Genomic DNA, 12132 nt, shown 5'->3' on the forward strand with positions numbered 1-12132 from the left:
ATCTTAGATTTAGTCTCCACATGTTTCAGAACTTTCACTACATTTGGGTATTGTGAGGTCAGCAAATGTGTGGAGCCCCACAATTGCAGATCTATGCATATAATCAATTTCAAGGAGGCCCACCCCTCCTCCGTAACAGGAAATAAATAATCTTGGTATGCACTGATTGTTATAAATCATTTGGTGAGCATAACGCATCTTTCTTGTTTTCCTATCTAATCTATCCAACACGTTTTGGGGCCAGTCAGTCACTCTAAAACTGCAAGTTAGGACAGAAAGAGCAAATTGGTTTAAAGCTTGGGTTTGTTTTCAGAATTAATTTAAGTCTTCTAAAGTATTCCTTACTAAGTTTTATTCACATTTATTCATTCTTGTCCCCAACTGGTGTTTTCCTGGTGCTGCAGTTTTCCTGCTTTAAAGGTTGCTTTTGCGTACATATCAAGAACAAATGACATTCTTATATCATCTGAAAAATTTTTGACAACCTACAGCTGTGCTTTCAGTTCCTCGTCTGATGAGCTATACAGTTTTAAGTAATCGACAGAAAAGATAAGTCTTTACACTTTGTTGTTTTTTAGGAGCCAGATTGTAGCCATGGCCTAAGCTGTTAAGTCAACAGCTTAATGAGTTAATGGAAAGGCAGAGTAGCAGTGGTGACAGTCTCACCCTGGAATATCTCCCTTTAAATTTTTATCCCTGGGATAATCTGTCCTTTATCATGGCTTAATTGCAAAGTGGTCTGCCACTGTTTCATGGTCACTGTAATTGTAATGTAGTCTATCAGTGTAGGGTGTATCTTATACATATATAAGCACTCTTTTATCCATGAGTGTGGGATACTATTAAATGCTTTTTATAATCAATCCATGCCATACTTAAATTCTTCCCCTTTTTACAGTTCTCCAGCGTGACTTTAACAACAAATGATTCTTTGTTCCATATGACTTTCTTTTATTGCCCTTTTGTTCCACTGCCATAATTTGAGTTTTCTTCTAAATGACTATAAACTCTGTCAGCATCATTCCCTGTATACAGTTTATACTTAATCGGAAGGCAAGTTATTGGTCTATAATTTTTAGGGTAGCATGCAGGTTCACTCTTAAGTAGGAGCATTGTTTTGCCTGTTAGCCAGATTGGTATCTGTTCGAGGTGCACATTTAAATAGTTCTTACTCGTGGTTAAATCTTTGTGCAAAGATGTTAATACTTTTAACTAAAAGTTAAGTGCTGCATCTGGGCCTGAGATTTTCCAGTTAAGAGGCTTTTCTTAACTTTGTTTCAATCTCTTTGGCTGTTACTTCATCCCATTTTATATTCTGCACCTTTAAACATCTTATTCTTACTTTTACTTCTATCTGTTTAGCATCTTTGTTACGTTCCACAGGATCTTCGTAGATACTTCTCCAAAATGTGTCTATTTCCTTTTTTTTGGTGGTCCTTTGATTCCTTTTACCTTGTTTCCCACGTATGTAGAATAAATTGTTTATTTTGTACTTTTACTTTATATGTATCTGTGTAAATTCTAAGTTTTTCCACCTCTGCTGAAATTTTAGTTTATTTGCGATGATAGATCCTGGTCTGTTCTAATACTGCACATTGCTTTTATCACATCTATCTTTGTATTTTTGTTGATCTATTCCCTCTTCTATAGTCTTCTAACAGTGGTACTTCTTGTCTTAATTACTTTATAGTTTTCTCTATTCAATACTTCCATGATGGTATTCGATTTCTCCTCTTCCTTTCCCTTGCCACCCTGTGTTCTTGTGGTAGAACTTTATCAATTATTAATTTAGCAGCACATTAATATATGAATCTCTAGGGACAGTCCTAATTACTGCATTCATTTTTTTATCAGACTTCTGACTTTTTGTGTTTTATTGACCTTTTGGAGTCTATTTCTCTCATTTATCTTAATGTATCTATCCATTCCAGTCCTGCATGGTATAATTGGTACTGGAATAGATCTGGGACCTCCCAGAATCTAGGTACATAAGACCTCTTCCAGACCTTGTCTGTGGGTGATTATGTGGGCTCCTAAGTTGCTGTTAATTATGTAGATTGTGTACATGCCTTGTCTGGTGCTACAATATCTGGTGTGTTACCAGCACAGGATTATAACTGGTTTCACCCTCTGAGGTTTGGCTTAGCTGTTGTATTCCAGCTGCTTCTGTCAGGGTATGGAATGTTTGGCTGGGAAATTATTCATTTTTTGATACTATTTTGCTTGTCCAGTTATGGTTGTTCCAATTATCTGCCTTGTTTCTGTGGAGTAAATTCTTCTATTTCCATAATAAGTGAACTACATATTGTTGACTGACATTTAACAGAAAGCATTTCTAAATAAGTTTTTAAACAGTTTCTGATTTAATATGTTGTGCATTAATTGCTTAATTGCTAGGAGCAGCCCCCCACCACCACCTAACAGACACTAGAACTCCACTCCCTACACCACCTACTCTTAAATTTATCTCCATTTAACAGACCTTATCTAGCCACTTGTCTGAGTTTGGATAGCTCCTGTATATGAAAGTGCCCACAAAATTTATTGAATAAAACAAGGGATTTTATTGTCAACATACATTAGTGAATATTATTTACACAGTAACATAATTATGTCTATTTTTGTCTTCCATGTGCTTGACATACTTCTATTCCCATGTTGCAGTATTCTGTACTTGTGGGTTTTCTCCTCTTGCTACCTGAACGTCCAGCCAGTATACAAAAGATTTAGGTCACTGTATTGTGCTTGGGATGTCTGACATGGCTAACAGAGCATGAGCCATAAAAGTGATGTCTGCATGCACCAGCCCTCAGAACTTATCAGCTACCAGTCGAATATCAGGTGTTCCTGCCTTCCCTGCCATTGGATTCTAGAGAAATCAGGTAAGTGCCCTGTTGGGGAACCTTTTCAGTCATAGTTGTTGTTTCTAATGCTTGTTCATGACATCCAGAAAGGGCAAGTGTAAGTGCAGCCGTCGGATACCTCACAAGAATGCCCACGATCAGTGCTTGTTTTATTTAGGTAGGTTGCACAACTACAAGGCCTACAATATCTGCCAGGTGTTTATGCTCAAAACTCTCCATAGCCGACTCCACGCGCTTAACTTGTATTTAGAAAACCAACATCTGAAGCAGTTAGTGTTGCATATGGAGGGTTCCGCTGACTTGCCTACTGAACTGCCTAAAAAGAAGGCCAAGACCGTCAGGCCTACAACTGCCACTGCACCTCTTCCGACTGTCAGCCTGTGGCTGACGGCCTGGTTAAAGGCTCAGAGTCCGCCGCTTCAGATACAGTGGGTACCTATACGAAAGCCACACAATCCTGTGTGGACTGCATGTCCATGGAGGCTTTTCTGACGTCAAGTGGGAACCTGCAGTTTCTGTAGGACTGTCTGACCCCTCAATTTCAATGCAGGCTTCTGACTCTAGGCCTTCCACGGTTCAGACACCTGCTAGGCCTTCTCTCAAAAGTAAGATAAAAGAAAACATTTGTCCTCCTACTCCTGAAAGTACTCCGGATTGGCAGTCTTTTATTCAAAACCTGTTTAGTGCCTTTATGGCCTTACGGCCTACAACTTCAGGGACATCCACAATTCCTTCTTCAATCCTGAGCCCCAGGCCTCAGGCATCAGATCCCTCTCTGAGGGAAGAGGAAAAATACTCTGATTCTTCTTCCGAAGAATCCCTTTCATATGCCTCCCAGCTGCCTTCTCCCCTGGGATGTGGTTCCCCAGAGGATGAATCTGTTGATCCTGACTGCCCAGCAGAGGATCTAACCTTTAGGGAAACTATTGTCAGAATGAAGGAACACTTTAAGTGGGAGTCATCTGAACTGACAGATGTACATAAAAGGTATTCAGACCTCATTCAGATGGATTCCCCAACTCCTACTGCTGTTCCTCCCATTCTTCCTGCTTTCCTGGATGCCTTCTCAGCAGCATCTCTGAACCTGGACTCTCAACCCACTGCGCCATGCAGGCCTGATAGGTTTTATAACATCCCTGAGACTGCAGAATTCCTTAAGTGCCCTGCTGCAGACCCTGCCACAATTTCCATTTCAACAGACAAGGCTTCTAAACTACTGCCTTCCACCACCCTGCTGACAAGGACAACAAAACCATGGTGCGTTTGGGTAAGCAAATCTATACTTCTGTTACTCTGGCTTTCAGAGCAACTAATTGTCAGACATACATGTCTGAATACGCCTTATTCCTTGTGGAGAGGATTTTCAAGGAAATGTCTGACTCACCTGACTCTGCAGCCAAATCTCAACTGTGTTCCCTAGTTGCCCTTACTTCTCAGGTTACCAGGCCCTCTGTCAAGTGTGGCTATGATGCTGCTGTGGCCTCTGCCAGGTCAGCAGCATTAACCTTAGGAAGGTATTCCTGGCTATGCCTCCAACCCCTATTAGATGATTTTAGAGCTAAGCTGATTGATGCTCCTTTGGACAATACAGCCCTGTTTGGAGCAAACGTGGCTGACTGATTCAAGTCCTTACGGCAAAAGGGGAAAGAGATGCAAAACTTAAAATGCCTACTGTTTCCCCTATTCCAAAATTCCAGAGGAATTATCCTGTCAAAACACAATTTATGAGAAAACACTCATGCCCTGCTTCCTATACTAAGCCTAGAAAAACCTCTAGGAAGCAACCCACTCCTACCAGAGCCACCCCATCGACCAGCCAGAAGCCACCTTTTTAAGACAATGCAGGTAGTCGCACACTACTTGCCCTGTCTTGAAAAGGTGGCCTCTGGGAAGCAACCCACTCCTACCAGAGCCACCCCATTGACCAGCCAGAGGCCACCTTTTCAAGACAGGGCAGGTAGTGTGTGGCTACCTGCCAACCTTGGAGTCCCCACCTTCTCCCTCCACCCCTCACTTTGTCTCTCACTCTCTCCAAGCGTTGGAGACTCATCACCTCAGACATATGGGTCCTTTCTGTAACAGAAGATGGGTACTTCATGACCTGGATCATTCCCCCAGAGAGAAGCGGTATCCCACAGCCCCCAAAAGAACATTTCCCCCTATTACAACCAGTGCTAGGCAACCTTATTACTCAAGGCACCATTCAGACAGTTCCATTGTCTGCAATAGGAAGAGGCTTCTACTCCAGGATTTTTCTGGTACCAAGAAAAGATGGTCCCCGGAGGCCAATTCAGGATCCATCACTTCTCAACCTCTTCCTTCAGGTACCAACCTTCAGGATGTTAACCTTACTCGCTTTCCACTCCTAGTCCTTCAAGGGTTCATGGCCACCTTAGATGTCAAGGATGTCTACCTTCACATCCCTATAAGGCCCAGTTTCAGGAAGTACCTTAGGTTCTCTGTGGGCTCTTCTCACTTTCAATTCTCTGCCTTGCCCTTTGGGCTTTCCACTCCACCCAGAGTTTTCACCAAATGCCTGTCTCCAGTTATTGCCTTCTGCAGGACAAAAGGAATCCAGATATTCCCTTACTTGGATGACCTGCTCATTCAGGCAGACTGCAAACAGACCTTCCTGCAACATTTACAAGTTGCCATTACTCTCCTGCAGTTCCTGGGATTTCAGATCAGTTTCTAGAAAATCCCAACTGGAGCGTACACAAGACATAGTTTTATTGGGGTGCAGGATCCATACAGACATAATGAAAGCCTACCTTCCTCCCCAAAAGGTGGAAAGCTTGACACACCACCTGCTTTTGGTCCTTCACACCACAGAATTGACTGCAAGGAAGTACCTCAGGCTCCTGAGCTACATGGAATCAACTGTCCCCATGTTACCTTTAGCAAGACTCCACATTAGGAATCTACAGTGGTACCTCAGGTCAGTTTGGATGCAGCAGTCCCACCCCCTAGAGTTCACAGTTCTCCTCCTGCCCTACTTCAAACAGGAAATACTTTGGTGGTCAAATCAAGTGAACCTCAACCCGGGTCTTCCCCTACAACCATCTCAACCCAAGCAAGACCATGTACCCATATGCCTCAGACTTAGGCTGGGGAGCACCTTCGGGGTACCTGAAATTGCAGGGAGTGTGGCCAGTGCCATACAGGAAAGAGCACATCAGTATCCGAGAAACGAGGGCAATATTACTGGCCCTGCAGGCCTTTAAAATCCATCTCCATCCAGGACCCGTAAAAATCTTTACAGGCAGTAAAACAGTGTTGTGATATGTCAACGAGCAAGAGAAAACCACATCTTATTTGCTTTGCAGACTAGCTCTCCTGGTGTGGGAACAGGCCATCTCCCGGGAAGTGACCTTACAGGTGATGTACATATCTTCACAACAGAATTTTCAGACAGGCTTCCTCATCATATCCATGATGAAGGCACACGAGTGGATGCTACACAGGGATGTCTTCCTGGACCTTGTCCACCTAGGGGTACATCTCAAATAGACCTGTTTGCCTCCTCCATCAACAGGCAACTTCCTTCCTTCTGCACCAGACTACCAGAAGCTCAGGGTATGGCGACAGATGCCTTTTCAGTTTCCTGGAAGAGGGTGTTTCTCTATGCCTCACCCCTCCCCTCCCCCCCTTGTTCAGGTCTTGCTGGTGGCTCCCTGTTGGCCAGACAGCATTGCTTCCCTCTCCTATAACAACTCTCCAAGGGAAATCACCACAAGTTACACCCCAGAGTGGACCTTCTCACACAGGACAAGGGATCCCAAATCCATCCACAGTGGCAATCTCTTCACCTCACCCTGTGGGTGATAGGATTCTGATCCCTTTCAGACACCTTTACAGTGAGGACATGCTCTCACTGTCCTGTGGGAGGCCAGGAAACCATATAACAGGAAGTCTTAACTATCTTAAGTGGAAGAGATTCTCCATATGGTGTCTCAAAAGGCAGTTGCACCCATTGCAAATTGAGACTCCTCTAGTGCTGTCTTACCTGTATGAATTATTGCAGACAGGGTTAGTATTCTTATCCATTAAAACCCATTTGTCTGTCAATTCTGTATGTCTTCCCCTGGACCCCCCCTTAGCTACCAGACTTCCTGCAAAGCTGTTCCTTAAGGGGGCACTTCATCTCAGACCACCAAGGAAGCCATGTCCCCCTCCATGGGTCTTGAACTATGTTTTCGATAAGCTCACATTTCCAATGTAAAAGTTTGCTGGAATGCTAAACAAGGGCCTGAGTCCAAATGATGACAAACCATTTTATTTTCACTTTACAAGCAATAAAAACAAAAGAAGCAAGTTGCATTAACGCTGCCACTTCTTGATACGTTTTCGTACACCTTCCTCAGATGCAAATACCCTCTGTTAAAAATTCAGTGCTTTTATATAAACCTGTTGACTCTGAAATAATCATCTGTTATGTCATTATCCAATAAGTTTATTCCTTTTATAATGTGTGCAAGGTCAAATGCTTGTAAAACTCATTACATGAATATAGACTGTTATGTAAAAAACATGGTAGTTAATGAACCACTGTTATATTTCTGTATTGGATCACAATGAATAACCATAAATTAAAACACAATATGTTAAAAAGGTTAAAATTATTTAAAACCGTATATTATAAAAACTGTTGAATATGAAGTATTTAAGCCATCCATTATGAGCTTTCCTCATTTAAATAGAATTGAATGTTTAAGGCTGCCATCTGGTGGTGAATCACAATTTTGCAGCCCTTAACTTGAGCAGTGGAAGAATAGATAACATGTCATTCAAGCCTGGGATTTTAGTAGCTTCCAAAAAAATCTGCCAGGAAAGTTCTCGATATTCTAATTTGGCTTCCCACATACCCCCTCTAATTTCCTTGGGTACAAACTCTAAAACAAAGAATGTAAAGGAAGCCTGTTCACATATTTGTTTGTGACAGAATAAAGCATTATTAACATTTTGTTTTTTAATTTCATAATAATGTTCATAAATTCTCAGTTTTAATTTCCTTTCTGTCTTCCCTACATAAAATGAATTATAGATCTGGCAAGTTGCTAGATAAATAATTCCATTTGTATTACAGTTTTCTATTTCTGCTTGGTACTTCTATGCAATATTTATTATGTATATATGGGCACTGTGAACAGGTCCCACATTTAAAAGTTCCCATTTTTCCTGATCTACCTTTTTGGTTTGAGCTCTTCCCAAACACAAATTCTTAATATTCATGTCCTTTCTATATATAAATTTTAAAGGTTCTTTATGTGCAATATCCAATCCAAATCCGAAAACTCTCTAAATCTCTCCCATTCCCTTGTTATAACCTGCTTAATGACTCCAGAATCACCAGTGTAGTCCATAACATAAGCTTCTTCCCAGTTAGTCGTGAGGTTACTCTCTGTAGCTGAAAATAGGGGCAAACCTTTCCTTTCTTCCTTCCACCACCTCAACAGTGATGATATATATTAGTTTATCTGAATAACCCCTTTCTTTAAACATGTCACATACAAAATCACATTATATTTTAAATTCACTGTCCTGTGATGTCATCCGACTAATCCTAACCAATTGGCCTTTTAATAAATTTTTCTTTTGAAAAAATGGATGACCACTGGTAACATGGAGATAAGAATTAGAGAAAGTATTTTTCCCATGTACTTTAGAGGACAATTAATTCTCGAACTTGTGAAGTGAAATATCCAAATATATTAGTTCATGATTGCTAACGTCGTAAGTAAAATCCAAAAAATTAGTGGTTCCTTTTAAGTAGGGCAAAAATTCTAAGAATCTAGCCATGCTGTCTGTCCAAAATATGCAAATGTCATCCGGAAAACGCTTGCATAAGCACCAACAATTGGCAAATTCACTATTAAATACAAATTTTGTTTCCCACCATGTCAGAATATTTGCATATGTTGGTGCACATTTTGCCCCCATGGCAACCCTTTTTCTCTGTCGAAAAAACTCACCCTCATAAAACATGAAATTATTGTGAAGAACTATTTCCATTAATAAACAATTATGAAAATAATGTTGAGTGAAGCCATCATTGTTTGTCATACATTCCTCGAGCCACAATAGCCCTATATCATGTGGAATAGAACCAAATAAGTCAACAATATCTAAGGTTACAAAAAGAATATCCTTACGGAAAAGATTGTTTTTTCGTAATTGTTTATTATTAATGGAAATAGTTCTTCACAATAATTTCATGTTTTATGAGGGTGAGTTTTTTCGACAGAGAAAAGGGGTTGCCATGGGGGCAAAATGTGCACCAACATATGCAAATATCATACACCATAGAGTAAAACTGTAGTGTAAAAAATTGAGTTCTTCCTGTGCAAATGTTTTGCTTCACTACTGTGTATTCATTTTTTTCTGAACAAAGAGTGCATATCTTTCTAAATGTATTTGTGCTTTGCTTACACGTTATGTTCAATATCAGGCAAGCCATGCAACTAAGAAATCTAAATTAAACCCATTAAGCCCATCATATGGATAGCATAGTACCTGTGCATTTTGCACACCATGACATGCATGGCGTATCATGCCACATAAATTTTCCTGCTTGTACAAGTTTGCAGTCCATTGTATTGCCACAAGTCCTTTTTAAACACTGACATATGCTTATTGTAGATTTGTTTTTGCTCTACTTTCTGTTCTTTTGCTAACCAATTCATGTAGACTGTATGTGGTTTAGGTTTTTGAAAGGATCTTCCCTGCCTTTCTGTGAATTGTGATCATTAGGATACTTGGTCATTGCTGAAATTCTTAATGTTGACAGTTGGAGGTAGAGGCTGTACTTGGCCTGCAGACTGGAGTTCCCTCAGAGATCTGATTAGGTGACTTTTATGCTGCTTTATTTGTTAGTATGGAGTCATAACTTTATGTTGCACTGAATGATGATGTAAAGTTCTTTATTTTGCATGTTTTCAGAGGTGATTATTGTTTACTGATCTTGTATACTTAAATTTATTTTGTACTGTTATATAGGTCATCTATTTTAAACAAGGTCATGAGGCATATGTCAGAGCTGTTAGAAAAGCCAAAGTCTACAGTGTAAATCTGCAGAAGCAGCCATGGAATAGAATGGAGCTGAGGGTACGTATGGTAGAAATACAGCCCTTTGTTAGGGAATCTTGCTGTCAGTCTGCCTGATTTACATAAGCACTGTTTGTGGAATCTTTGCATTGTACCTGAAAAACTGTAACGCCATGTCCATTTAGGTCATTAAATTCTGCAAGGACAATTAGTAAGCGCAACCAAAATGTGCACTTTGTGTAGTTAAGCAATGCATGTGTAGTTTTTTCTGCACTGTGAATTGACCTTAAAAAAATTATGGTAAAAACATAGAGTTGTTAATTACTTTGTAAATATTAAACTCAACTAAGTGCAAGAGTTCTACTTAACGTATGACAGAAGGAATCCTTAAATTGTTAGAATTACATGAAAACAGATTATTACTTTGGGGAGTGTGTGACACCCCTGCACTGGCCCAGTAATCAAGGAGCCTCAATCCTCACCACCACCACCAGTGAGGGATGTGCACATTTGGAGGATGACAAGTACACGCTCAGTAAAATACAGTTTCCCCTAAGAGCACATACACAGATAGTCTGGGACTGTTTTCTGTGTTTCTCCAGATCCCCAGTAAGACTCCCCACTAGCAGAGTTATAGGGTTAAGATCTCAGCCGAGTGGTCAAGCCAAAACCTCAAGCACCCTCTCTGTCCAACCAGTGTTTTGTGTCCCTGCCCAAGTAGCACACACACACACACACACACACAAACACGCACTTTGAGATTTGATTTATTTACAAACACACAGACACTCCTGGGGAAGGTTGGCACAGGTTTACTAGGTGTACCCCATTCTGCCCAGGCTATAAGGTAGTAATCACTGGCACTAACCACCCTCTCTCCGCTACTTTAAGGCTCTTCCCAAAGGGTGACCAATTCTACTGTGTAATGTTACTATTATCCAAATGGTAAGTGTGTCCAAGACTTGCAGGCTACTTGGGAGTGGCCTGTACAGTGTCACCAAATATATATGCAAGTATTTTAAGAGCTTAAGTATCTCTACACAAACCAGCCACAATTAAAAGGTTTAAATATATCTAATAATAAATAATAAAAGCACAAGACAATACTCAATAACTCAACACAGTGACAACGGAGAAGAATCAGAGGAAATATTTTAAAACAACATTGCAGGACAGTCTCACATAAATACAGAAAACATCTGAACTGATCTTGCTATATTCCTGTCTTTGAGAGAGATACTATTATCTAAGTCGTACTTACAGAGCCAGACAAATACAGATGAGAAGTGCTGAAGATGGATGTGTTGAGATCCAAGACAAGATACAAAATGCACAGGCTTTCTCTGAGAGAGAGTTCTTAAATTAATAATACACATTAATGCTGGGTTAGCTAGATGACCTCACTATTTGACACCTGCCTCTAGTTCCCAGGCTAAACAGATACCAACAGAATTTAACATTTCTCTGTGAAAAATACTTAATGTTAAGAAGTTGCCTAGAACTGGAAGTCGTAAAACTGTTAAACACTTCTACATTTGAAACCTGTAATTATTTCTGTTTCCAGACGATTGAAAGAATTTCTAGCTGCAGACATTCTGTCTCCTAGCGGAGGTACACAGTCGTAAAACTCTTCACTTATTTTCTCAGTTTGCAAGTTAACTCTGTATGCTTCAACTTCTACTGTAAAAATGCACAATGTTAAGTTGTCAGTCTCGCCGTCATTCTTGCTGGATGGGTCCGGAGCCGATCCTTGGCTCCGACTCGGCCTATACTAAAGCTCGAGAGCTATTTTTACCGGCCCGAGGCTACCCTGTATCCCACAATGCTAGGCGCTAACTACCCAGATCTCATTTGCCGCTTCAGCTGCGAGGTTGCGTTTTTGCCGGCTCTCAGGTTAGATTTGTAAAAATCTTTTCTGGTAAGGTTTTTCCTGTCTTTTTTTCAGTATTAGTTTTACTGTTATATCCTGCTTACCCCTCTAGTGTATCCCCACCTTAGATAGTTCCCTTTCGGGTTTATTTCTATCTTCCTTCTCGTTCCCTACCCCCATTCCGTAGATTACTAGGCCTTCGGGCTAATTTTTAGTTTAATTTTTAGTTTAAATTACTTTATTTTGTCAGTTAAATTAATCTTAGTCTCTTCTGTGTGTGTGTGTGTGCGCGACTAGACTAATTAAGTTTGAGTATGGGTGTTTGTTGTGTGTGACTTGTCATCCCTGTCAGGA

At 40.5% G+C, this 12132-nt stretch overlaps 1 protein-coding gene across 1 annotated transcript in view; it reads left to right on the plus strand.

Moving 5' to 3' along the window:
- BRWD3 (bromodomain and WD repeat domain containing 3) overlaps positions 1–12132 on the plus strand; it is a 1896258-nt gene that overhangs the window by 965919 nt on the left and 918207 nt on the right. Inside the window, exon 24 of the mRNA XM_044057276.1 lies at positions 9861–9968. Within this exon, the coding sequence (XP_043913211.1) occupies positions 9861–9968 (108 nt within the window). The remainder of the gene's footprint in view (positions 1–9860; positions 9969–12132) is intronic.

Source organism: Protopterus annectens, chromosome 15.part0, assembly GCF_019279795.1.
Source record: "Protopterus annectens isolate FY-2018-M chromosome 15.part0, PAN1.0, whole genome shotgun sequence".
In the NCBI taxonomy this organism is placed as follows: Eukaryota; Metazoa; Chordata; order Ceratodontiformes; family Protopteridae; genus Protopterus; species Protopterus annectens.